This window comes from Muntiacus reevesi, chromosome 4, assembly GCF_963930625.1.
Source record: "Muntiacus reevesi chromosome 4, mMunRee1.1, whole genome shotgun sequence".
Classification (NCBI taxonomy): domain Eukaryota; kingdom Metazoa; phylum Chordata; class Mammalia; order Artiodactyla; family Cervidae; genus Muntiacus; species Muntiacus reevesi.
Window position 1 is genome coordinate 170,233,466 of NC_089252.1, and position 27,221 is coordinate 170,260,686.

General features: G+C 54.0%; 1 protein-coding gene across 1 annotated transcript; it reads left to right on the top strand.

Annotated features, from left to right (window-relative positions):
* On the top strand, positions 1–27,221 carry MYO1A (myosin IA). Its single transcript, XM_065932203.1, has 28 exons — positions 1–209; positions 1,621–1,797; positions 1,899–2,014; positions 2,270–2,364; positions 2,559–2,663; positions 6,081–6,127; positions 6,254–6,317; positions 6,517–6,615; positions 12,358–12,461; positions 12,579–12,726; positions 13,208–13,326; positions 13,401–13,487; positions 15,214–15,279; positions 15,433–15,537; positions 17,487–17,549; positions 17,744–17,944; positions 18,117–18,343; positions 18,912–19,112; positions 19,373–19,466; positions 19,928–20,077; positions 20,186–20,254; positions 20,890–20,964; positions 24,255–24,389; positions 25,242–25,348; positions 25,733–25,865; positions 25,985–26,137; positions 26,314–26,441; positions 26,677–27,221. Exons 2-28 carry the CDS (start codon positions 1,684–1,686, stop codon positions 26,801–26,803), a joined length of 3,132 nt encoding a protein of 1,043 aa, XP_065788275.1. The 5' UTR covers positions 1–209; positions 1,621–1,683; the 3' UTR covers positions 26,804–27,221.

Genomic DNA, 27,221 nt, shown 5'->3' on the forward strand with positions numbered 1-27,221 from the left:
TGGAGGAGGCGGCACGGAGGAAGGTCAGCACCGCGGACGCGGGCGGGAGTGGGGCAGAATCTCTCCTTTCCCGACACCATGGACAGCTCCCACTAACGAGGCCACCTCTGCACCCTGGGGGCCCGGGACTCCTCTGCCCCCTTCCTGTCGCACTGGGATCTCATCCACCGTTCTCTGACGCTGAAGCTGCACCCTGCTTCCAGGGTGGGGTGAGTCCCGCCTGAACCGGCTCCTCTTTTCATATCTGAGGCGCCCTATGTGGGGGCTTCTCCCCTGCGCCCCAGCCTCCAACCAATCTTACTCTCATTCCTGTCAAACCTAAATCCAAAGATGCCTTCTTCCCAGTCCTGCTTCTGCTTCTTACCCTGCCTGCCGAGTTATTTAAAATCTTAACTTTTTCTCAAATGGAGAAAATGTGGGGCGATGATAGTATCTGCCTCCTGGAGATACTGTAAGCAGCAAATGAATGACTCTGTGTAAGGTCCTCAGAGCCTGCCCGGCCCGGAGCGTTTGCCACCTGGTCGCTGCTGGCTGCCGTAATCAGTATTCTCGCAGCTCCCTCGGTTGTGACTCTACAGGAAGTGACAAGCGCTCAATTTTCCTGGAGCTTGGGGAACGCAGAACGGAGGGAGCAGGCGGCCGTGTTCCCTTTTTGCCCCGCCGCCCCTCTGGCTTTCCGCCCTTCCCCGCTCAGGTTCAGCGAGCGGGAGAGGAGGATGGGGCTGTTTCACTCCTGTTCGGGAGTGGCGCTGATCATCGTCCTGCGCCCGCCTGCTCAGCCCACAGCAAAGACAGGAGGGTTGGGTCTCCTCCTTAGGGAGCGCCTGCCGCGTGCCTACCGTTCGGGGCCGAGCCTCTCCCGCTCTGCTTTCCTTGCTGGTTCCCACCCGTTACTGAAAGGCTAGGTGTGTCCCTCGGACAAAGTCCATGCCAGGAGCTTAAGGTCGTGGAAGTAAATGCTGGAGATCGAGACTGAAAAACGGGGACAGACGAGGAGGCACCTCCAAAGTTCCCCGACCGCTGCTTGCTTGTTGGGGAAAACAAATCTCATTTCCATTTTCTTTGGGGCACTCCAGCCTTTAATGGGGGAGCTCCTGCCTCTGTCCTGGGGCTCATCACCTTGTCCAGGCCCCGTTTAAAAAATGAATCTCACTGTAACAGTGAGAGGGGACGGAAAACTTTGGAGCAATTTGGAAATGAGTATGGGTGTGCCGGGTGAGGAGTCAGGCGCTGTGAGAGGCAAGGAGTCGGGAGAGAGACGGGGCGCAGAGTCAGGGAACCTGGACCCGGGCTGGGGCCCCAGTGATGGAGGGAGGGGGCCTTGCTTCCGTTTCCTCCCCAGCCCTCCCCCCTGCAGCACAAGGATGCCCCCCCCACCCCCAACTGCCACCTACTGGGGGCCTTCTTTACCCTGGGGCTTGGAGGCAGGTGGTCCTGTCACGCCCACCAACCCTAATTCAGGGAGCAGAGGCCCCCTCCCACCCCCGGCTTCCCTGCAGTCTCCAGTTAGCTTGGGCTGGTCTGGAGGCCTCTTCCAGCGGGCCAGGGGCTCTCTCCAGGGCCAGGACTAGGGGGAGGGGAAGGCTCTCTTAGGTCCTTCTGCCTTCCGCCCCTACATAGTTACTGGCCGCGAAAGCTGAGCAGACACCAGCAAACTGATCCCGACCAATAGCGCCTCTGGACATGACCCTTCTGGAAGGTTCCGTGGGGGTGGAGGACCTTGTGCTCCTGGAACCCCTGGAGCAGGAGTCTCTGATCAGGAACCTCCAGCTGCGCTATGAAAAGAAGGAGATTTATGTGAGTGCCCATGGGTGTCCCCGGCTGTGGATGTGGGCCAGAGAGTCCCCAGGTCTTTCCCAGACCCACCCTGGCTCATCCATCATCTCCCCCAACTGCAGACCTACATTGGGAACGTGTTGGTCTCGGTGAATCCCTACCAACCACTGCCCATCTACGACCTGGAGTTTGTCGCCAAATACCGGGACTACACCTTCTACGAGCTGAAGCCCCATATGTGAGTAGAGGCACCGGGGGAGGGTGACAGGGCCCAGCTCGTCGTGACGAGGCAGCCTCGTTTCCTCCATCCTTTCCCCCGAAGGAGGCTCTCCAGCTGCCCCTTCCTCCCTGGGCCCTTTGGAGGCCTCTTACTAGGCCAGCTGTTTGCCACAGTCTGGTCCATGAGGGGAGGGCGGATGAGTCTGGGGATCGCGAGAAAGACGGTGTCTTGAGCTGACCCCACACTAGTCATCGCCCACTTCCTCCCTGCCAGCTATGCACTGGCAAGCATGGCGTACCAGTCGCTGAGGGACCAGGACCGAGACCAATGTCTCCTCATCACGGGCGAGAGCGGCGCTGGGAAGACGGGTGAGGCGCCGGGAGAGGGGCCGGGGACGCCATGGGGTCGCCGCTGGAGCTGCCTCCTGTCTCTCTCCAAGACAGACCCAGGCCTGCCCCCAAGCCCTGAGGTTCCTTCCTGGGTTTCTCTGAATGGGGTGAGGTGCTGCAACGAGGGAGGTTAGGGGCAGCGGGGGGGATCCACGCGGGGCTTTCTCTTGCAGAGGCTAGTAAGCTAGTGATGTCTTACGTGGCGGCCGTCTGTGGGAAGGGGGAGCAGGTGAACTCTGTGAAGGAGCAACTGCTTCAGTCGAACCCCGTGCTGGAGGGTGAGGAGTCCGGCCTCTGTCCTCCCACCCCCCCCACCATCCCCCGTGTTCCTGAGATCACTGTCCCCCCACCATCCCCGTGTTCCCGAGATCACTGTCCCCCCACCATCCCCCGTGTTCCCGAGATCACTGTCCCCGCCACCATCCCCCGTGTTCCCGAGATCACTGTCCCCCCCACCATCTCCAATGTTCCCGAGATCACTGTCCCCCCACCATCCCCCGTGTTCCCGAGATCACTGTCCCCCCCCACCATCCCCCGTGTTCCCGAGATCACTGTCCCCCCCCACCATCCCCCGTGTTCCCGAGATCACTGTCCCCCCCACCATCCCCCGTGTTCCCGAGATCACTGTCCCCCCCCACCATCCCCCGTGTTCCCGAGATCACTGTCCCCCCCCACCATCCACCGTGTTCCCGAGATCACTGTCCCCCCCACCATCCCCCGTGTTCCCGAGATCACTGTCCCCCCCACCATCCCCCGTGTTCCCGAGATCACTGTCCCCCCCCACCATCCCCCGTGTTCCCGAGATCACTGTCCCCCCACCATCCCCGTGTTCCCGAGATCACTGTCCCCCCACCATCCCCTGTGTTCCCGAGATCACTGTCCCCCCTACCATCCCCGTGTTCCCTAGATCACTGTCCCCCCACCATCCCCGTGTTCCCGAGATCACTGCCCCCCCACCATCCCCCGTGTTCCCGAGATCACTGTCCCCCCACCATCCCCGTGTTCCCTAGATCACTGTCCCCCCCCACCATCCCCGTGTTCCCTAGATCACTGTCCCCCCCACCATCTCCAATGTTCCCGAGATCACTGTCCCCCCCCCACCCCCTGTGTTCCCGAGATCACTGTCCCCCCCACCATCCCTGTGTTCCCTAGATCACTGTCCCCCCTACCATCCCCGTGTTCCCTAGATCACTGTCCCCCCACCATCCCCCGTGTTCCCGAGATCACTGTCCCCCCCACCATCCCCGTGTTCCCTAGATCACTGTCCCCCCTACCATCCCCGTGTTCCCTAGATCACTGTCCCCCCCACCATCCCCCGTGTTCCCGAGATCACTGTCCCCCCCACCATCCCCGTGTTCCCTAGATCACTGTCCCCCCACCATCCCCGTGTTCCCGAGATCACTGTCCCCCCACCATCCCCGTGTTCCCGAGATCACTGTCCCCCCACCATCCCCCGTGTTCCCGAGATCACTGTCCCCCCACCATCCCCGTGTTCCCGAGATCACTGTCCCCCCACCATCCCCGTGTTCCCTAGATCACTGTCCCCCCCCACCATCCCCGTGTTCCCTAGATCACTGTCCCCCCCACCATCTCCAATGTTCCCGAGATCACTGTCCCCCCCCCACCCCCTGTGTTCCCGAGATCACTGTCCCCCCCACCATCCCCGTGTTCCCTAGATCACTGTCCCCCCTACCATCCCCGTGTTCCCTAGATCACTGTCCCCCCCACCATCCCCCGTGTTCCCGAGATCACTGTCCCCCCCACCATCCCCGTGTTCCCTAGATCACTGTCCCCCCACCATCCCCGTGTTCCCGAGATCACTGTCCCCCCACCATCCCCGTGTTCCCGAGATCACTGTCCCCCCACCATCCCCCGTGTTCCCGAGATCACTGTCCCCCCACCATCCCCGTGTTCCCGAGATCACTGTCCCCCCACCATCCCCGTGTTCCCGAGATCACTGTCCCCCCACCATCCCCTGTGTTCCCGAGATCACTGTCCCCCCTACCATCCCCGTGTTCCCTAGATCACTGTCCCCCCACCATCCCCGTGTTCCCTAGATCACTGTCCCCCCACCATCCCCTGTGTTCCCGAGATCACTGTCCCCCCCACCATCCCCGTGTTCCCTAGATCACTGTCCCCCCACCATCCCCTGTGTTCCCGAGATCACTGTCCCCCCCACCATCCCCGTGTTCCCTAGATCACTGTCCCCCCACCATCCCCTGTGTTCCCGAGATCACTGTCCCCCCCACCATCCCCGTGTTCCCTAGATCACTGTCCCCCCCACCATCCCCTGTGTTCCCGAGATCACTGTCCCCCCCACCATCCCCGTGTTCCCTAGATCACTGTCCCCCCTACCATCCCCGTGTTCCCTAGATCACTGTCCCCCCTACCATCCCCGTGTTCCCTAGATCACTGTCCCCCCTACCATCCCCGTGTTCCCTAGATCACTGTCCCCCCTACCATCCCCGTGTTCCCGAGATCACTGTCCCCCCCCCACCCCCTGTGTTCCCGAGATCACTGTCCCCCCCACCATCCCCGTGTTCCCTAGATCACTGTCCCCCCTACCATCCCCGTGTTCCCTAGATCACTGTCCCCCCTACCATCCCCGTGTTCCCGAGATCACTGTCCCCCCCACCATCCCCCGTGTTCCCGAGATCACTGTCCCCCCACCATCCCCGTGTTCCCGAGATCACTGTCCCCCCCACCATCCCCCGTGTTCCCGAGATCACTGTCCCCCCCATCCCCCATGTTCCTGAGATCACTGTCCCCCTCATCCCCCGTGTTCCCGAGATCACTGTCCCCCCCACCATCCCCCGTGTTTGAGATCACTGTCCCCCCCACCATCCCCCGTGTTCCCTAGATCACTGTCCCCCCCACCATCCCCTGTGTTCCTGAGATCATTGTCCCCCCCACCATCCCCCATGTTCCCGAGATCACTGTCCCCCCACCACCCCCCCCCGTGTTCCCGAGATCACTGTCCCCCCCCACCATCCCCTGTGTTCCCGAGATCACTGTCCCCCCACCACCCCCCGTGTTCCCGAGATCACTGTCCCCCCCCATCCCCCGTGTTTGAGATCACTGTCCCCCCACCACCCCCCGTGTTCCCGAGATCACTGTCCCCCCACCACCCCCCGTGTTCCCGAGATCACTGTCCCCCCACCACCCCCCCCCGTGTTCCCGAGATCACTGTCCCCCCCCACCATCCCCTGTGTTCCCAAGATCACTGTCCCCCCCATCCCCCATGTTCCTGAGATCACTGTCCCCCTCATCCCCCGTGTTCCCGAGATCACTGTCCCCCACCATCCCCCATGTTCCTGAGATCACTGTCCCCCCCCCACCCCCTGTGTTCCCGAGATCACTGTCCCCCCCCACCCCCTGTGTTCCCGAGATCACTGTCCCCCCCACCACCCCCTGCGTTCCCGAGATCACTGTCCCCCCCCCACCCCCCGTGTTCCCGAGATCACTGTCCCCCCCACCATCCCCTGTGTTTGAGATCACTGTCCCCCCCCCCACCCCCTGTGTTCCCGAGATCACTGTCCCCTGCCACCACCCCCCGTGTTCCCGAGATCACTGTTTGTATTCAGCCTGTAACATCTGAGACTGGCCTGATGGCTGGAGGACCGTCCCCCTTTCCTGTCCCTGGAGTCCTTCTTCTGCCCTCAGCCACCTAACTCCTTCTCCCCTCATCTCCACAGCTTTTGGCAACGCCAAGACCATTCGCAACAACAACTCCTCTCGGTTTGTGAGTGAACATCTCCTTGGCCTGGGATGAGAGGGTGTGGGGTCTTGAGAGGGAGGAACATGGCCCGGATGCCGCCTGGCAGGGTGATGACAAAAGGCGCCAAGTCTCTCTCTCTGCTCTCTGAAGGGAAAATACATGGATATTGAGTTTGACTTCAAGGGATCCCCCCTCGGCGGCGTCATCACGAACTGTACGTGTCTCCCGCCCCACTCACCCCCTCTCCCGCACGCCCCATGGTGTCCCTTTCTGCTAATCTACCGCTGCAGGAAGGAGAAAGTTAGACTAACAGGCTTCCCAAGCGCTGGGAACACCAGGGATTAGGACGGAATTAGAGGGAAGTTGTGGTACGTCCCAGATCCTCAGAACATTATTTTCGAATTTTCTGTCAGATCTGCTTGAGAAATCCCGTGTGGTGAAGCAACTTGAAGGAGAAAGGAACTTCCACATCTTCTATCAGCTCCTGGCGGGAGCAGACGCAGAGCTACTGAGTAGGTGCCAGCCCCCGACGTGCAGCAGAACATCCTCAGCCTCCGTTCAAGCCCCGGAACCCTCGGGCCCCCCTGGATCCCTAAGCCATCTGCCCTGGACTCTCAGGGCACCCCTGCCCCGATCTCACCCGCCCTCTGTTGGGAACAAACCCCTTGACCTCTGTGTTCCCCTCCGTTTCTGGGGTTTTTGTCTAGGAATAAGCCTTCTTACCCCTTCACCACTCTTACTGCTCTGAACTGCCTTGGTTCCTTTTCCCCAGTTCAGTTCAGTCGCTCAGTCGTGCCCGACTCTTTGCCACCCCATGGACTGCAGCACGCCAGGCCTTCCTATCCTTCCTTGACCAACTCCCAGAGCTTGCTCAGACTCATGTCCGTCAAGTCGGTGATGCCATTTAACCATCTCATTCTCTGTCATCCCCTTTTCCTCCTGCCCTCAATCTTTCCCAGCATCAGGGTCTTTTCTAGAGGATCAATTCTTCACATCAGGTGGCCAAAGTATGGGAATTTCAGCTTCGGCATCAGTCCTTCCAAAGAATATGCAGGACTTATTTCCTTTAGGATTGACTGTTTTGATCTCCTTGCAGTCCAAGGTACCCTCAAGACTGTTCTCCAACACCACAGTTCAAAAGCATCAATTCTTTGGTGCTCAGCTTTCTTTATAGTCCAACTCTCCCATCCATACATAACTACTGGAAAAACCATAGCTTTAACTAGATGAACATTTGTTGGCAAAGTAATGTCTCTGCTTTTTAATATACTGTCTAGGTTGGTCATAGCTTTTCTTCCAAGGAGCAAGCGTCTTTTAATTTCATGGCTACAGTCACCATTCACAGTGATTTTGCTGCTGCTGCTAAGTCACTTCAGTTGTGTCCGATTCTGTGCGACCCCATCCCTGGGATTCTCCAGGCAAGGACACTGGAGTGGGGTGCCATTGCCTTCTCTGTCACAGTGATTTTAGAGCCCCCCAAAATAAAGTATCTCACTGTTTCCATTGTTTCCCCATCTATTTGCCTTAAAGTGATAGGACTGGATGCCATGATCTTAGTTTTCTGAATGTTGAGTTTTAAGCCAACTTTTTCACTCTCCTCTTTTACTTTCATCAAGAGGTCCTTTAGTTCTTATTCACTTTCTGCCATAAGGGTGGCTGCCATCTGTGTTTCTGAGGTTATTGACATTTCTTCCGGCAATCTTGGTTCCAGCTTGTGCTTCATCCAATCTGGCATAGCGTGTGATGTACTCTGCATATAAGTTAAATAAACAGGGTGACAATATACAGCTTTGACATACTCCTTTCCCGATTTGGAACCAGTCTGTTTTAATTGTTCTAACTGTTAGAACTGTTGCTTCTTGACCTGCATACAGATTTCTCAGGAGTCAGGTAAGGTGATCTGGTATTCCCATCACTTGAAGAATTTTCTGCAGTTTTGTTGTGATCCAATTAGTCAAAGGCTTTGGCTTAGAAAATAAAGCAGAAGTAGATGTTTTCCTGGAACTCTCTTGCTTTTTCGATGATCCAGTGGATGTTGGTAATGTGATCTCTGGTTCCTCAGCCTTTTCTAAACCAGCTTGAACATCTGGAAGTTCATGGTTCACGTACTGTTGAAGCCTGGCTTGGAGAATTTTGGACGTTACTTTCCTAGTGTGTGAGATGAGTGCAATTGTGTGGTACTGTGAGCATTCTTTGGCATTGCCTTTCTTTGGGATTGGAATGAAAAGTGACCTTTTCCAGTCCTGTGGCCACTGCTGAGTTTTCCAAATTTGCTGACATGTTGAGTGCAGCACTTTCACAGCATCATCTTTTAGGATTTGAAATAGGTCAACTGGAATTCCATCACCTCCACTAGCTTTGTTCATGTTTCCTAAGGCCCCCTTGACTTCACATTCCAGGATGTCTGGGTCTAGGCGAGTGATCACAGCATTATGATTATCTGGGTCGTGAAGATCTTTTTTTTTTTTTTTTTTTGTATAGTTCTTCTGTGTATTCTTCCTACCTCTTAATATCTTCTGCTTCTGTTAGGTCCATATCATTTCTGTCCTTTATTGTGCCCATCTTTGGATGAAATGTTCCCTTGGTATCTCTAATTTTCTCAAAGAGATTATCTAGTCTTTCCCATTCCATTGTTTTCCTCTATTGCTTTGCATTGATCACTGAGGAAGGCTTTCTTATCTCTCCTTGCTATTCTTTGGAACTCTGCATTCAAATGGATATATCTTTCCTTTTCTCCTTTGCCTTTAGCTTCTCTTCTTTTCTCAGCCATTTGTAAGACCTGCTCAGAAAAACATTTTGCCTTTTTGCATTTGTTTTTCTTGGGGATGATCTTGATCACTGCCTCCTGTACAATGTCATGAACCTCCATCCATTGTTATTCAGGGATTCTGTCTATCAGATCTAATCCCTTGAATCTATTTGTCACTCCCACTGCATAATCATAAGGGATTTGATTTAGGTTATATCTGAATGATCTAGTGGTTTTCCCCATTTTCTTCAATGTAAGTCTGAATTTGGCAATAAGAAGTTCATGATCTGAGCCACAGTCAGCTCCCAGTCTTGTTTTTGATGACTGTATAGAGCTTTTCCATCTTTGGCTGCAAAGAATATAATAATTCTGATTTCTGTGTTGACCATCTGGTGGTAGCCAAGTGTAGAGTCTTCTCTTGTGTTGTCGGAAGAGGGTGTTTGCTATGACCAGTGCGTTCTCTTGGCAAAACTCTATTAGCCTTTGCTCTGCTTCATTCTGTACTCCAAGGCCAAATTTGCCTGTTACTTCAGGTATCTCTTGACTTCCTACTTTTGCATTCCAGTCCCCTATAATGAAAAGAACATCTTTTTTGGGTGTTAGTTCTAGAAAGTCTTCATAGAAGCATTCAACTTCAGCTTCTTCAGCGTTACTGGTTGGTGCATAGACTTGGATTACTGTGATATCAAATGGTTTGCCTTGGAAATGAATAGAGATCATTCTGTCATTTTTCACATTGAACCCAAGAACTGCACTTCAGACTCTTGTTGACTGTGAGGGCTACTCCATTTCTTCTAAGGGATTCCTGCCCACAGTAGTAGATACAACGGTCATCTGAATTCGCCCATTGCAGTCCGTTCTAGTTCACTGATTCATAAAATGCTGATGTTCACTCTTGCCATCTCCTGTTTGACCACTTCTAATTTACCTTGATTCATGGACCTAACATTCCAGGTTCCTATGCGATATTGCTCTTTATAGCATTGGACTTTACTTCTATCACCAGTCACATCAACAACTGGGTGTTGTTTTTGTTTTGGGCCCATCTCTTTATTCTTTCTGGAGTTATTTCTCTACTCTTCTTCAGTAGCATATTGGGCACCTTCTGACCTGGGGAGTTCATCTTTCAGTTTCATATCTTTTCACCTTTTCATACTGTTCATGGGGTTCTCAAAGCGAGAATGCTGAAGTGGCTTACCATTCCCTTCTCCAGTGGACCACACTTCATCAGAACTCACCACCATGACCCATCCTGGCTTCTTGGGTGGCGCTAGTGGTAAAGAACCCGCCTGCCAATGCAGGAGGTGCAAAAGACACAGGTTCAGTTCCTGGGTCAGGAAGATTCCTTGGAGAAGGAAATGACAATCCACTCCAGTATTATTGCCTGGGAAATTGCATGCACAGAGGAGCCCAGCAGGCTACAATTCAAGGGGTCGCAGAGTCAGACATGATTTAGCAATTAATCCCCTCTTTTTCCCCAAGCAGGCTTCAAAAACAGAACACTTATTTCCATCTGCCATGCTTTTCTACCTTTAATTTAAGGGACTTTATCCACAGCTCAGCAGGAAATTGGACAGGATGTTACTAGTATTCAAGAACTTTCAATGAGCTCTAGTTGAAGTTGTTTTGGGTCTATATCTGTCTCACCCATGACCTTGTCCTTGGTTTTTTCTTCTTGGATAATTCTGTGGAGGTTCCATTCATTCATTCATCGAACACCTCTTGAACATCTGCTATGCTTGAAAATCCTGCTAGCTTCTAAGGATACAGAGTTGAGTAAGACATGGACCTTGTCCTTGAAGAGTCATCTTCTAGGGATGGCAGATGTGTGAGCAGATACGTGACAGTGTAGTGTGACTGTTGCCAGTACGCGGTGCAGTTGGCTATGGGGCGGGAGTCATGGAGCACCACGCTTTGTCTTAGGGAGGAGACCATCTCAGCCTGGATGCTGGCTGGGCCTTACTGCAGGGTCTGATGAGACTTTAAGCCCTGCCAGAGTTTCCCCTCTAAATCCCACCTCTGGCTGTGGGCACTATGGATATCTGATGCCTAAGAACTTATGGCTTTGATTTCTGGTTATTCTGTGCTGGACTTGTGCCTGTCTCCTTTCACCCTCCTGGAGATCTCAATGGTCTAAGAGCCCGCACAGGCATCATCTTCCCTCCTGGCTTAATAGTCTTGATTGTATTCAATTTGTCTGAATCAGACACTGGAGTCTTGCTCTGGCTGATTCTCGCTCACTGATTTGAGTCCAGGTGGGGCCTCCCTTCCTGGTGTCATCCCAGGGCCTTTCTGACTCATTCTCCTTCCAGACGCCCCTCTTTAGCAGCCTCCTGGTTCAAAATTTGTGTCTCAGGGGAAGCTGCCATTAAACCCCACTTTGAGAGTCACTCTCTAATTCTCAGATCTTTTGAGTAACAGATAACTGATACCATTCAAGCTCCATGATTAACTCCTTCCTTCCCATCTCCATCAATGCCTTTGTCCATTCCCTTGATTCATTTATTAAAAGAAAGTTCTTGCATGCCAGTCAGGCACGCAGAATGTGAAGATGAAAAGCACAGCCCCAACACACAAGCTGTTCATTGGTAAGAGGAACAGGGAAAAAAACCCAAAACCCAATCCGTGAGATGTGGTCTGGGGTAGGGATGCACCGTGTGGAACACAGGAGAGCCTTTTGGCTCAGCCCCAGCCTGGGGAAACCTTCCCAAAGGGGGTCTGGTGTGGGGAACATAGTGTCTGCCGCTTGGTGGTGTTTTGGGAACAAATAATGAATGCCCAGCCTGGGCGATGGGCCGCATGTGGAGGCCGGGGGTGGGTGGGAGGTAGGTGCTCATCCTTCTTCCCTTGCCTCTGTCCTCCCAGAACCTCTGAGAACCGAGCGCCATGGCAGGCTTGCGTTCCTGGGTTTATTGTTTGAGCCCTGAGGGCGGAGAGAAGAGTAGAAAGAGGATTTTCTTTCATAAAAGTTGGGGGAAACCTCAAGGATTATGAAAACCCACTTCCCTGGTAGCTGGTAAAGCTGCCTGCAATGCAGGAGACCCTGGTTCGATTCCTGGGTTGGGAAGATCCCCTGGAGAAGGGATAGGCTACCCACTCCAGTATCCTTGGGCTTCTCTGGTAGCTCAGCTGGTAAAGAATCTGCCTGCAATATGGGAGACCTGGGTTCGATCCCTGGTTTGGGAAGATCCCCTGGAGAAGGGAAAGGTACCCATTCCAGTATTCTGACCTGGAGAATTCCATGGACTGTACGGTCCATGGAGTTGTGAAGAGTCGGACATGACTGAGTGACTTTCACTTTCAGACCCTAAATACAACTTTAAAAAGTAGTCTATAAACATAAGAATTAGTGATCCCAACACAAAGAAGACACAGGGAGAAACTAAAACAAAAACGGCCCCTCTGAATAAATGAGTGAAGCAACCTGGAGCAAGGGCCGTGAGGGTCAAGGTCGGAGGACTCGAGAGCCCGGGTACTGACCCTTCCCCGATGCTGGTCCTTGCAGAGGCCCTGAAGCTTGAGCGGGACCCAGGTGGTTATGCCTACCTGAACCCGGACACGTCCAGGGTGGATGGCATGGATGACGATGCCAACTTCAAGGTTCTCCAGGTGGGTACCCAGGATGGGCCATTCGGTCATGCCCTGAGTCCAGGCTCTGGCTTTGGGAAGGGAGGCAGGCATTGGACTGGCCTGAAATTCAGCTTCCGACTCTCCTTTCTTCCCTAGAGTGCGATGACTGTGATCGGCTTCTCCGAGGAGGAGATTCGGCAGGTGCTAGAGGTGGCGGCCCTGGTGCTGAAGCTGGGGAACGTGGAACTGGTCAACGAATTCCAGGCCAATGGGGTACCAGCAAGTGGCATCCGTGATGGGAGAGGTCTGCACCCAACCAGCTCCCTGAATCTCCTGCTGCAATTTCTGTTCTCCCACTGTCTTCAGCATAACAGACCTCACTCTGATTAAGTCCCCCTTTGCCCGCTCAGGAGTTCCTCCCCCAAAATACTCATTCAGAACGCCCTGTGAGACATATTGGAATGAAATGTGGATGTTCCATAGACCTTGGTTCTGGGACTCTGTGAATTCTCAGTGGATTCTTTGCAAAAATGGGGACAATTACACTCATTTCAGGAGATTCTCATATTAAAGGAGATAATACACGCAAAGTGTCAAGATCTCCCTTCTGACCTCCTCCTTCTCCCCAGATGTTCCTCCAAGGCCGTATTCTGGGTGGGCTATAAGCACTTTCCCAGTAAGACTTGGAAACAGCAGGCCCCCAGCACTTTCTCCTATCAACCCCCCCTCCTCCCCTGGGAGCAAACCCTCTCTCAGGCTGTGTTTTATTTCCTCATCACTCCCAGGTATTCAAGAAATTGGGGAATTGGTGGGTTTGAATTCACTGGAACTAGAGAGAGCTTTGTGCTCAAGAACCATGGAAACGGCCAGAGAAAAGGTGGTCACCGCACTGAACGTCACCCAGGTGAGGGGCTCTCGGGGGTGGCCGGGTTTGGAGTCTGTTCTGTGGCTCTCGCTGACCAGCAGCCCGCCCTCCAGGCTCAGTATGCCCGGGACGCCCTGGCCAAGAACATCTACAGCCGACTTTTCGACTGGCTAGTGAATCGCATCAACGAGAGTATCAAGGTGAGGGATTGCCCTCCTTCCTCAATGCTCTCCTCGGCCTGCCCCGTGCCTTGGGTTCTGAGATGACAGAGAAAGAATGATAACGTGCTTTCTTTTATCTACTTATTTTTGATACTGTGTTGTTTTGGAAATACATCTTTTTTTTTTTTTTAATTCAACTATCTGGATTCTCTATCAGCTGCCTGGTCTTTCAGCTGCACAAAGATTCTGAGCCTCAGTTTCCTGATTTGGGAAATGAGACACTAACATTTACGTGTTTCCCAGGATTTAGTGAGGATCACTAAATTTAGTGCTTCCCTGGTAGCTCAGTCGGTAAAGAATCTGCCTGCAATGCAGGAGACCTGGGTTCGATCCCTGGGTTGGGAAGATCCCCTGGAGAAGGAAATGGCAACCCACTCCAGTATTCTTGCCTGGAAAATCCTACGGACAGAGGAGCCTAGTCAGACACGACTTAGCAACTAAACCATCAGTGATGATCAGATAAAATTGTGTATGTGATTACCATATGATCCAGGAATTCTACTCCTAGGTCTATATCCAAGAGAATGGAAAACATGTCCACATAAAAGCCTGTGCATGAATGTTCATAGGGGCATTATTCACAATAGCCAAGAAGTGGACACAGCCCAAATGCACATCATCTGATGAATGGATAAACAAAATGTGGTGTATCCATACAGTGGTATATTATTTGGCTATAAAAAGGCATGAGGTACTGATACAAGCTCAACATGGATGAACTTTGGAAAGATGTTGAGTGAAAGAAGCCAGACCCAAAAGGCTGCATTTTATGTGATTCCATTTATATAAAATGTCCAGAATAGGCAAATCCAGAGGGATGGGGAGTAGGTCCATGGTTACCAGAGGAATAGGGAGTGACTGCCAGTGGGTCCATGTACACTATTTCATTCGGGGGTGATGAAAATACTCTGGAATTTAGTGGTGATGGTTGGACACTTTTTGAATATACTTAAAAAAAACACACAACCACATCACCGAATTGTATACATTTACAGGGTAAATTTTATGGTGTACAAATTAGGCCAAAATAGAGCTATTGTTTAAAAATTATGTACGTGAAAGTGCCGCCAATTACTGGAAGGCAGCAGGGTAAAGTAGGATTTGAATCTAGATTTGGGGAAATGCTTAACTCTTTTGGCAGTTTTTTGGTTTTTTTTTTTTTGCTACGCTGTGCAGCATATGGGATTTTAGTCCCTGCCGGCTCCCCCCTCCACCCTCCTGCCCCGAGCAGGTACTGAACCTGCACGCCTTGCAGTGGAAGCGTGGAGTCTTAACCCCTGGACCAGGGAAGTCTCTTAGTTCTCTTGAAGTTTGATTTTTTTCTCTGTAGAAAGGGAATCATCTCACCTTAAAGGGATATACAGATTAATGAAACAAGATCTTAGGATTTTCTTGTAAAATGCTCTACACATATAAGGGATGGTTATTCTCCTAAGATTTTCATGTTTTTCTACGTTGTGCCATGGGAGCATTTTCCTGGGATCTATTTGCCTCTTCCCTTCCCTCCCTTCCTCCCTCTTGGCTGGTCCTTTGAGACCAGCTGGTCGTAGAGGAAGAGCGAGCATGAAATCACCCCAGTTCCTCTCCAGCATGGTCAAGTTCACTCAAGTGCTGTCTGCCCCCCGCTTCACTCTCATCCATCCAGAGGGGCCTGGCCACATGTGCAGAGGGCTGGTCCTCAGATGGATCTTTTCCTCCTCTCCAGGTGGGTACCGGGGAAAAGAGGAAGGTCATGGGGGTTCTGGACATCTATGGCTTTGAAATATTAGAGGTGAGAGAGCTCCAGCAGCCTCAGCACCCTGCTTCCTGGGGGTGAGGGGTGGCAAGCTCGCAGCAGGGCATGGGAGAGGGGAGGTCAGGCTGAGAGGGAGGAAGCGTTTCGTGCTGAGCTGGTCTCTCTCTCTCACCTGGGTACCCACCTCAGGATAACAGCTTTGAGCAATTTGTGATCAACTATTGCAACGAGAAGCTGCAGCAGGTGTTCATAGAGATGACACTGAAAGAGGAGCAAGAGGAGTACAAGAGAGAGGTAAGCGAAGCCTTCCTGCTTGCCTTTCTCTCAGATGATGTAAGGCATACGCCAGACCTTTTTCTCCTTTGTCACAATTTCCTCTCAATTGTCCCCAGATGGGAACAGTAAGGACAGAAAGTTTCCCTTGCACAGCTGAATATGCCAGCATTACCAAGAAGCCCTAACTCTCTGCTGTCCACCCCCAGGTCCCCACCCTTCCACTCCAGGCCAGGCGAGGAAGGGGCAGATTGATGGAAGGGTGTCGGGGGTAGGTGGGAGTGGGAAAGACTCCTGACAGAAGCGAAGCGACAGCTGTGCTTGGCCCAGGGCAGACTGTGAGCCAGATTTAGCAGGGGCATTTCTCCTGGCTTGCCACCCTACACATCGCTTTTGGTGCCCTTCTTTGACATCAGAATCCTTTGTCTCCTCCGGGCTGGACTCATGTCGCTGTTGTCTTTTGTAGCACCCAGACTTCCTCATCATAAGTGCCCCGTAGCTCAAAATTTCCACACTCCTTCCCCTGGTCCCCGTTTTTCTATGGCCAAGTGTTAGAAAAGCTAATTCACTCCAAAGTGTGAACGGCTGTGTCTCACTCATCAAAGCCTCCCAGGAATGTTCCTTGTGAACTCAGGGACCTGCCGTGGCAGCATTTCACGCAATGTGGTCACAACTCAAAGGTTTTTAAAAAAATTTTCTGTTTTGACTTTAAGAACTTATATTATCAAGTAGATAAATCATACCCATGCTTCCAGATTCAAAAAGCTAAAAAGGTGTATAACGAAAAGTCTTCCTCCCACCCCTTTTTAGTTCTCCCTCCCCTCCAGAGGTGACTGAAGTCAGCCTCCTTCTGCAGAAAGTCTATGAATACATTTCCCACAATGTTTATTCAAGCGGCCACAAACGCACCCCATTCTGCATCTTGCTGTCACCAGTCAACAAGAGACCTTTCTGTATCAGGTCATAAAGATGCTTCTCTACAGCTGCCTAGGACTGTAAGGATATCCTCATTCATTTAACCCGTTGGGAGAGGTATTTGGTGGATGAAGTGCGAGGGCAACTTTACCTGATTCCACTCTGCATTCCCTAAAGACCTGTGAGGGAAGAGGAGAAAGGCTTGTGTTCCACAACCACACCTGGGAGTGGCCCCAACTGGGGACGCGCGGCCCTGGGGTGGTCAGGGCCTGTCTGTAGGCCTGACGCCCAGCAAATTCTCCCATGCCCAGAGGACCATGGTCTTTCGGTCCTCTGCTTCTATACCATTCTTGCTTTTTAAAAAGCAAATTATACAGCCCCGATGTGTCACGTGGACCAGTGGTTCTGCAAGTGCAGTCCTGAGCCAGCAGCAGCAGTGGCCCTGGGAACATATGAGAAAGACAAGTTTGCAGGCCCTGTCCCAGGCCTGCCGAATCAGACACTGGGGCTGAGACCCAGAAGCCTGTGTTGTAACAAGCCCTCTCAGTGACTGGGATGAACACCTGAGTTTGAGAATCCCTGATGCAGGTCTTTGAAGATGTGTCAAATCAGCTTTGTTGTTTGACGATGAGCCTTTGGTTTACTTAAGTGCGTTTCTTCTGTGGCTTGTTGCCAGAGCGGAATGGCAGTTTGCTCCTCCACATACTCAAGGATCCCTTCCCCCTTCCACAGTGGGGCGATTCCTATCCCAGTCTTTACCTACCACGTTACTCTTCCCTCCCCAACCTACAGCACCCCCAGGGCTCTCTACACTGCCTCACCCCCTCTGACAACTGCTCTGGGTCCTCACAGACTTCTGTCCACCCACGCCACAAATTCTCCATCAATCCTGGAGGGATGAGGATGTAATAGAAACCACACCAAGGACCCTCTGAACTACAGGGCTTTCTGATGGTCCTTGGCGGGGTGGATGAAAGGGGGCCTGGTTCTGGCGGGGTCTTTGAGGTCTCATCTTGGGTCTGCTACGTGTAATTTGTCATGTCTCCCCTTGCCAGGGCATACCGTGGGTGAAGGTGGACTACTTTGATAACAGCATCATCTGTAACCTCATTGAGCACGTAAGTTCTTCTCTTGTCTCTGGGACCTCCCACTCCAGACTGCTTGAACACCCTCCCCTGTCTCTCTCCCCCTCCCTCCCTACCTGATAAGGATGGTCAGGAGGGCAGAGGATGAGGGGCCAGAGGGGCGGCAGCGAGGTGTGACATCCTGAAGGGCACGGTCTAGGTTGGGCCGTTCTTGTTTCCCTGGCCAGAATCGGCAAGGCATCCTGGCCATGCTGGATGAGGAGTGCCTGCGGCCTGGGGTGGTCAGTGACTCCACCTTCCTGGCGAAGCTGAACCAGCTCTTCTCCAAGCACAGCCACTATGAGAGCAAAGTCACCCAGAACGCCCAGCACCAGCATGACCGCAGCATGGGCCTCAGCTGCTTCCGCATCTGCCACTATGCAGGCAAGGTGATGTGGTGGGCCTGCATGGTGAAGATGGGGGTCTGGGCGCAGACTGAAGACCGTGGGGGAGGCACTGGGGGAGCCGGGAGCCGGGAACACGTCACGCTGAGACCGGGAGCGCCAGGAGCTTGACAGACAGTGTGGCGGATGCGCCAGACCACGTGCTGTCCCCGCACAGGTGACCTATAACGTCAACAGCTTCATCGACAAGAACAACGACCTGCTCTTCCGAGACTTGTCCCAGGCCATGTGGAAGGCCCGGCACCTGCTCCTCCGGTCCTTGTTTCCTGAAGGGGATCCAAAGCAGGCATCTCTCAAACGCCCCCCAACTGCTGGGGCGCAGTTCAAGAGTTCCGTGACCACCCTCATGAAGAACCTGTATTCCAAGAACCCCAACTACATCAGGTGACGCGCTGGGCGTACAGGGGGCGTGCTGCTTCTGTGACGACACGCACAGGGCCCAGGCATGGCAGAACACGTCCCCGTGGGGAGGGGCTCCCTGGAAGAAGGGTACCAGAAACCCTTTCCTCATGGGGAACAGAGCCCACGGGGCAGCCAGACGTCCCATGATGGGGAGAACAGTGTGGTCAGGTAGGGAAAATGCTCTACTGAGCGAAACTGGGACGGCTGGTATACCTGCTTTCTCTGGAACTTCTCAGCTAAGGCGTGTGGGCTTCCGAGGTGGCCCTTGTGGTAAAGTACCTGCCTGCCCATGCAGGAGATGCAAGAAATGCAGGTTCAGTCCCTTGGTCAGGAAGATCCCCTGGAGAAGGGCATGGCAACCCACTCCAGTGTTCTTGCCTGGAGAATCCCATGGACAGAGGAGCCTGGCGGGCCACAGTCCATGGGGTTGCAATGAGTTGGACACGACTGAAGCCTCATAGAACAAACACAAGGGGGGCAGAGACTGGGATGGGCAGCACTGCCGAGGGTGAAGCTGCTGCAGCCTGGACCTTGGCCTGCCTCTCGCCAGGTGCATAAAGCCCAACGAGCATCAGCAGCGAGCTCACTTCTCTTCTGAGCTGGTAAGTGTCCAGGCTCGGTACCTGGGGCTGCTGGAGAACGTGCGGGTGCGACGGGCAGGCTACGCCTACCGCCAGGCCTACGGGTCCTTCCTGGAGAGGTACCGATTGCTGAGCCGGAGCACGTGGCCTCGCTGGAATGGCGGAGACCAGTAAGATTCAGTGGGAGACGGGGGGCGGGGAGGGGCGGTGCAAGGAAGCTGTGGGGAGGAGAGCCTTCGGGCGGTGCCGCGGGCACCCCTGGGGTTTGGCGAATGGCTGCTGGGGGACAGGAATTGAATGATGGCTTTTCAGAGGCTCTGAAGTCTGTTGAGCCTGAGCTCCTCTCCCCTCTTAGAAGGGGGAGAGGAAAACTGGGAGAAGTCCGTCCCCTGGGATGCCCCTGGACAGCTTTCTTCACCTGACTTGGCAGAGAGGGGGTCGAGAAGGTCCTGGGGGAGCTGAGCATGTCCTCGGAGGAGCTGGCCTTTGGGAAGACAAAGATCTTCATCAAAAGCCCCAAGACTGTGAGTTGCACGGGGCACTTGTGTTTGGTGGGGCTGGACGGTGGAAGGGTTGGAGAGCCCCCCTGAGTGAGAGGCTGGCTGAAGGGAGCTTCTAGAACCTGGAAGGGGTAGTGGGTGAGGACGTCTTTCTGCAGAGGTTGTACCCCTGGGAACTGACCCCTTGAGGCCCCAGCCCGCCTGCCCTGGGCCCTGGAAGCTAGGTGTGCTTGCCTTGCCGGTCTGGGCACCTCTCCCTGAAGCAGGGCTCCTTGAGAGTCAGCGGTCTGAGTGTCCAAGTCCTAACGCAGTGCCTGCTCAAGAGTTAGGGCTCATGGATATGTGGATAATTGAGTGAATGGATGCACAGATTAGGAAACTAAGAGGACAAAGGAATGATTGAACAAAACACTGGCTGGGAAGCCGCTGGGGCCATGGGTTCCCGCTAGGCCAGCCTCTCTGTGCCCCCCTGCACCCCTCCACAGCTTTTCTACTTGGAAGAGCAGAGGCGCCTTCGGCTCCAGCAGTTAGCCACGCTCATACAGAAGACATACCGAGGCTGGCGCTGCCGCACCCACTACCAGCTGATGCGCAAGAGTCAGATCGTCATATCCTCTTGGTTTCGGGGCAACATGGTACCAGTTACCCCTAACGTTCTATCCCCCTCGCTCTGTTAGGAGAGCAGGAAGTAGAAAGGTGGTTTGGGAGGTGGAGTTTCTCTAACAGGCTCATTGTTTCTACAGCAAAAGAAACGCTACGGGAAGATGAAGGCATCAGCGTTGCTGATCCAGGCTTTTGTGAGAGGGTGGAAGGTAATGGGGAGGGGAGAGGGGTTTCATCCCCACACGTGGCTCCCTGGCCAGCTGCTGCTGGGATGGGGGGAAGAATGCGTGCGTGCCAAGTCACTGAGTCACGTCCGACTCTTTAAGACCCCATGGACTGTAGCCCACCAGGCTCCTCTGTCCATGGGGATGCTCCGGGCGAGAATACTGAAGTGTGTTGCCATGCCCTTCTCCAGGGGATCTTCCCGACCCAGGGGCTGAAACCACAATGTCTACTGCACTGGCAGGCGCGTTCGTTACCGCTAGCGCCACCTGGGAAGCCCAGGGCTGGCAGGGAGCAGGTCCTGCCCGAATCCAGGACACGTCTCTGTGTGACCGCACGTGTTTCTGGGTCTGCTCCGTGTGTGTCCGGGAGCGTGGATGCACCTTGGGGAGATTTGAACCCCAGATGGGTGTGCTTCTGACTTAGCTCTGCCTTCTGCGCTGAGTGTCCTCCCGGTTTAGCCCACTTGTCTGACTTCACTCTATCCCTCCAGTTAGAGTCTCAGCTCTTTACTTTACTCTGTTCTTTGCGTGACTGCGGAGTAGCAGAACCTCTCCTCAGCCTGTCTTCTGTCTTCCAGGCGGGACTGACTATCCGCTCCTTTCTTGTTTGTCCCTGCCAGGCCCGGAAGAATTACCGAAAGTACTTCCGCTCAGGGGCTGCCCTCATCTTGTCGAATTTCATCTACAGGAGCATGGTAGGTGTTGGGGGCTGAGGCAGGAAGCAGGGCGCGGAGGAGGGAGGGGCGGGCTGGGAAGAGGAAGTGTGCGGGGCTCAAGACGAGGCGATCTGAAGCTTTCCCCAGGAGCCCCCTCTGTCCGTGAGGGGGCAGAGCTGTAGGAGGAGGGCCCCAGGGCTCAGGACCCAGGGGTAGAATCGGAGCTCGTTTTGGCGTGAATGGACGCTGCAGCAGCCTGCGGCAGGAAGGGTCCCGGCACACCCAGTGACGAGTCCATGGTGAAGGGGCTGGAGAAGAGCCTGGGGCTAGGCGGTTAGTGAGCGCCGAGGAGTCTGAGCCGCGTGGAGGAGCAGAGCGAGGACACACACAGGGTTAAGTAACCCAGCCTCCCGAAACTCACTGTAGGTTGAGGGGGTGATGGTGGAGGAATGGGATCTTCCTTCTGTCTCTTCGGACACTGTAGCAGGCGGGGCTGGAAGTGAACCTCAGGAAAGATCTTGATTCAGGAAGACTCAGGTCGGGGTGCGCAGGAAGCAGTCAGGAGCAGGCCTGGAGGTTCAAACCATGAACAGTTTCCAGCGAGAGGAAAATGGGGACAGAAAGGGGTGATTGCCAGAGACATGTCTCCGATAGCGAGGGTGCTTCTGAGAAGTGTTGGAGGGAAACCGGAGGCGGGAAGCAGGGCTTCCAGTGAGCCCTTGGGAAAGACCAGCGAGGAGAGCAGGCGGTTTTGGACGGAGGGCGGGGGCGACTCTGAACTGAGCTCGGTTGAGTTGGCCGTTGACGGTTGTCAGGGCTCTGGCTGACTGCTCGCAGGGACTTGAGGCGGCCCCTGGTGCTCCTCTCCGTTCCCTCGGCCGAGTGGAGGGGCGGGGGCGCCCTCCCCGCCTCCCCGAGTCTTCCCTGGGCCCTCCGCCCTCTCTCAGGGCAGCCCGGTCGGTCGTCTTCCTCCCGTGCCGGGCGCTCCGCAGGCTCCAGGGTGTCTGCCCCACCAGAGGACGTGCTCGCCCGCTGCACACCTGAGCCTGTAATCTGATTTTGCTCTTATCTCTGACTGACCTCGTCAACCTTCACTCTCACCCGCCAACTATCAGGCATCTGCAGAATGTCACCCGGGAGCTGCTGGGTTTAAACCAGCATTTCAATAAATCAGACCCACCGTGGAGTCTGCTCACGGGGGGCCACGGGCACTGGTGGCCCCAGTGTTTCTGGCCAGGCCATTACGTTGCCTTTACTGTTACCTACTTAGCTGATGCTACCAATGCTAATACCTACTATTTCTTTTTTTATCACTTAACTCTATGCTAAGCCCTTTACAAGCATTAACTTGAGCGATTTCAACAACCCTATGAGGTAGGTCCTTACCTTTCCGCCATTTTATTCTATTTTTAATTAATTAATTTATTGAACTTTTACCCTAATGTCTCAATAGAAAGCTTTCATAAAAATTCCAAAAATTTGGAAGTGTTCAAGATCAAGTCATTTTCTATACCTTCAATAATTCTGTCCCATAAACAAACAAGGTGTTAGGTACTCCCTGGGATGTAAAGACTTAAGAGACCTGGTTCTAGATTGGGGGAGACTAAACAGTTAGATGCCATGGATGAAACTTGATTGGATCCTAGATCAGGAAAAATAAAAGCAAAGTCAAAGAGGATACTTTTAGAGTTTATAAAGGACATGAGAAGAGATATGCATATGCATTGCTGTTGGGTGAGTGTATTTAATTAACGTTAATATCCTAAGGTATGGTGATGGACTTATAATTGTGTAGGAAAATATTCTGGTTCTTGGACAATGTGTGCTGAAGTTTCAGGGGGAAATGTCATGATAACTGTGACCTACTTTAGGATGCTATAGTAGCCAAGATTTGTACATATGTGTGTATTTATAGATTTATATGTATTTGAATATAAGTGTGTTTTAGAGTGCAATGGTAGGGTAAGGTACTATCAGTAGGTGAATTTAGGTAAGAAATATATATTATTCAGATGCTCACTGTAATCTTTTTTCAACTTTCATGCAAATTAAAAAATTTTCAAGATAAGAAAGTAAATTGTATTACATTTTAAAAATTAAACAAGTTAAAATGTAAAATCTTAAGGCAGATTATGTCACTCTTCTAAAACCCTCTAATGGTGTTCTCTTTCATGCCACGTAAAAGCCAGATTCGCCATCACAGCCTATAAGGCCCTTTATGATCTGTCTTTGGCCAACCGATTTTCTGATCTTCTCTCCTCTCACTCAGCTTAGGCCAGTCGCACTGGCTTTCCTTCTGGGTCTGGAATATGCCACCTCTCATCCCTGTCTCAGGCCTGCTTTTTTTGTACCGTAGCGCACAGAATTCTTTAATGTTATGTTCTGTGTTTATTTGCTTGTGGGCTGTCTCCTTCTCCAGTCCCAGCAGGACATAAACTCAGGGAGAAGAGACTGTTGACGGCTGTGTTTCATGAACAGTGTCCGCACAGAGCAGATTCTCAGTGATGTTGAATGGTGAAAGTAGCCAGGACCCGGGACCCTGGCTCCCACAGGCTTGCCCTATAGGAGAGGGGGAAGATTGCCGTGCAAATAACAGGACTGCAGAAACCAGAAGCACAGACAAGGTGCTGAGGGACCTCAAAGGAGAGACACCCCGGCCCAGGGGATCTGGGACGGCGTTGAGCTCCGTCTCAAAGGATGAGTAGAATCTGGGTTGGCAGAGTTGAGCTGAGAGCAGCATTAGCTAAGGCAGAGAGCGGTAATGCACCGGCTGGGCAGAGGGCAGGGCAAGGAGTCCAGTCTGGTTCGTGTGCCGGGGCAGCACAGGGGATCCCATGACGCGAGGCTGGACTCTAAGTAGAGGACTTTGAACAGTGTCCTGGCGGCAATGCGACCAGGACTCTGCCAGGTTGCAGGGCTGGGCTTGACTGAGCAGAGGAGGGAAGATTCGGTACGCGTCCAACAGCCAACGCAGCGGGGCAGCCACCTGTAGACGGCTAAGAGTCTCGAGAACAGGAAACTGCAGGAGCCAGACAATAAGGCCAGTTTTCACATTGGCTCCTCCTACCTCAGTACAGCGGTTAGACGGTCTCTGCTTGGATCTAACCCACCTCTCCCTTCCATCTGCCGTTCATGCGGCTCCCGCTCAGCCTCAGGCCCACGTTCACACTGAAGAGACGGGCAGTGGGCTCGCTTCCACCTCCTCAGCCCCACTCGTTGCTCCTGCCTGTGGTGGCCTTCCTCGTGGAAGGGGCAGGATCTGGGTGCAAGTTTGCCCGTCAGGAGGTCTTCTCGTCATCCCACTCCCAACCCCCTTGCTCCCAACCCAGGTACAGAGATTCCTACTGGGGCTGAAGAGCGACCTGCCTTCTCCCAGCCTCTTGGACAAAAAGTGGCCGCCTGCCCCTTACAAGTGCTTCAGCGCAGCCAACCACGAGCTCCAGAGGCTCTTCCACCAGTGGAAGGTGAGTGCGGCCTGGGCAGCTCTTCTGGCGCCGGGCAGGTCCTCTCTCGTTTGCCTTTTTTCTCTTCCCTTCCTCTGATTTTCCTCTTCTGCCTCCCTCTTCCACTCAAAAAACCTTTTTTTTGGTTTATGGTGGTAACACATAAAATTTACCACTTTAACCAATAAAAAAATTCTTTTGGTCACACCCCACAGCATGTGGGATCTTAGTTTCCCGACCAGGGATCCAACCGGGGCCTCCTGCATTGGAAGGTGAGTCAACGACTGGACCACGGGGAAGTCCCCATTTGAACCGCTTTAAAATAGACGGTTCAGCGGCATTGAGGACACTCACACTGTTGTGTGACCATCACCACCACCCATCTCCATACTTTTTTTCATCATCTCAGACTGAAACTCTGTGCGCATTAAAAGAAACCCTCTGCTCCTCCTTCCCTAGCCCCTGGAGCCAAAGTCTACTCTTTGTCTCTATGAATTTGACTATTCCAGGTACTTCATACACGTGAAATCACACCACATTTGTCCTCTCGTCTGGCTCATTTCACTTAGCACAGAGTTCTCTTCAGGAGTACTTTTGCGCTCCTGTCTGGGACTACGCCTTAGGCTGTGCGCTGGGTGCACGGCCCTCCTGGGGCCTGAGTGTGATCGCCTCCATTCCCGCCCCGGTCCCCACAGTTCCTGCCTCCCCGGGGCTCCTCCAGCCCTCCGCAAAGTGTCTGCTTCCTGTCCTTTCACCTCCGTGTCTTTCCAGCCCCTGCCCCACTCCTTTCTCATCTCAGGGTTCTCCCCACCTCACACCCCAGCCCTGCCCTCTTCCTCCGTGACCTTCGCTCCTTCCCCTCCCCTGTCACAGTGCAAGAAATTCCGGGATCAGCTGTCCCCGAAGCAGATAGAGGTCCTGAGGGAGAAGCTCTGTGCCAGCGAGCTGTTCAAGGGCAAAAAGGCTTCATATGCCCAGAGGTGAGGCCCTCCCAGACCCTGCGCCGCTTCCTCAGAGCAAAGAAAAGCTTCCCCAGGAGGAATCACGCTGGAGTCCTCAAACTTCAGCATGCATCGGAGTCACCCCGTGGGCTGGATAACAGCCAGATGGCTGCATGCCCTCCTCAGAGTTTCCGACTTAGGAGGTCTAGGGCGGGGCCGAGAATTTGCCTTTCTAACCGGGTTCTAGGGGATGCTGATGCTGGCCCTGGACCGCGTCTAAGAACCACTGAGGCAGAGGATACAGTGGAGGATGGGGGATGGAGTCAGGAGGACTGGGATGGGAACTCCGTGGGGGAGGTGCAGAGACCTTGGGGTCAGAGGTCAGGACCTCGTCTCCCCTGCGCACTTCCTGTGTGTCCTCAGTGTCCCCACTCCGTTTCACGGTGACTACGTCGGGCTGCAAAGAAACCCCAAGCTGCAGAAGCTGAAGGGCGGGGCGGAAGGGCCCATCCTGATGGCTGAGACTGTGATGAAGGTCAATCGTGGCAACGGCAAGGTGAAGGCCCGTACCCTAACCCCGCTCAGCCCCCCAGCCTGACCCAGAGCCCTGGCGGGTAGCCGGAAGGGTGAGGACTAATAGCCACCTTCCCTTACCCTTCCCTCTTCTGTCCCTAGACTTCCTCGCGAATCCTCCTCCTGACCAAGGGGCATGTGATCATCACAGACGCCAAGAATCCCCAGGCCAAGACTGCCATCCCGCTGAGCAGTTTGGCCGGGGTGTCGGTCACCAGCTTCCAGGACGGGCTTTTTAGCTTGCATCTGAGCGAGGTATCAGAGCCGGGTGGGGGCAGAGCCCAGCCTGGAGAAGGCGGTGGACGCTAAAGGGCCAGGCTGAGCTGGAGGCGAGGGGGACCCGACCTCTCCCTCCGGGCCTTTGATATCTCCCAGGCTGCTCCCAGGAGGAAAAATGAATCCCTTCCCTGCTGTTTTCTCCCCTCCCTAAGATCTCCTCGGTGGGCGCCAAGGGGGACTTCCTGCTGGTCAGTGAGCACGTGATTGAGCTGCTGACCAAGATATACCGGGCCACGCTGGATGCCACGCAGACACGGCTTCCGGTCGCCGTGACTGATGAGTAAGGCCCTGAGCCAGGGGCGGGGGAAGGCTTGGGGCAGACGACCAAGCTGGTGGTCACCGTGACCGGGACAGGCGAAGCGTGCTGTGTCAGGCCGGGGCCGCCCGAGGTCCCTGTGGCCTTGAGTCTTCTGGCTCCGGGGCCGGTGGGTAGGAGGGGGGGCCACTGTGAAAATGCAGGAGTGGGGCGGGGGGACGGGGGCGCTAGCTCTGCCTTTCTGTCTGTGCCCGTCCAGGTTCGCAGTGAAGTTCAAGGAGGGCAGCTTGACGGTCAAGGTCGTCCAGGGCCCTGGGGGTGGCGGGGCCAGCAAGCTGAGCTGCAAGAAGAAGGGCAGCCGTTGCCTGGAGGTGACTGTACAGTGAGGACGTGCGGCAGTTTCTTCCTCCTGGACCGGCCCCGGCCCCACCCGTACCCGCCCGCCTTTGTGGGGGGGGGGTCTCGAGTCTGCACCCCCTGATCGGCTGTGGGGTTGGAGATTGAAGAACCCTTGAAGAGGACCTAGCTTCTCCCAAACCTTCCCAGAACTCTCTCCAAAGTCAGCTTCCTCCCACCTCGGCCTCTTTGCCCACTAATAATGTGACAAGAGACTTTCCAAACGTTTGATCACGTGGGTGGGTCCCTGCTCCGTCCTTTCTCCGGCTTGTAGTTAGACCCTCCAGCCCCTCCCTTTCCTCTACTGGGGCTGCTTGGAGCCAGATAATGCAGACAATAAGAACGAAAAAGAAGGGAAATTGTCTCTGGGCTCCTTGACCGGCTGAGCTCTGGCGGGGTCTGGAGGGA

Excerpts from the sequence above, each read along its gene's own strand:
- MYO1A (XM_065932203.1), top strand. The coding sequence starts at position 1,684 with ATGACCCTTCTGGAAGGTTCCGTGGGGGTGGAGGACCTTGTGCTCCTG. Across the intron at positions 15,538-17,486 it reads AAGAGGAGTACAAGAGAGAG|GGCATACCGTGGGTGAAGGT; the intron begins GTAAGCGAAGCC and ends TCCCCTTGCCAG. Across the intron at positions 26,138-26,313 it reads TTAGCTTGCATCTGAGCGAG|ATCTCCTCGGTGGGCGCCAA; the intron begins GTATCAGAGCCG and ends CCCCTCCCTAAG.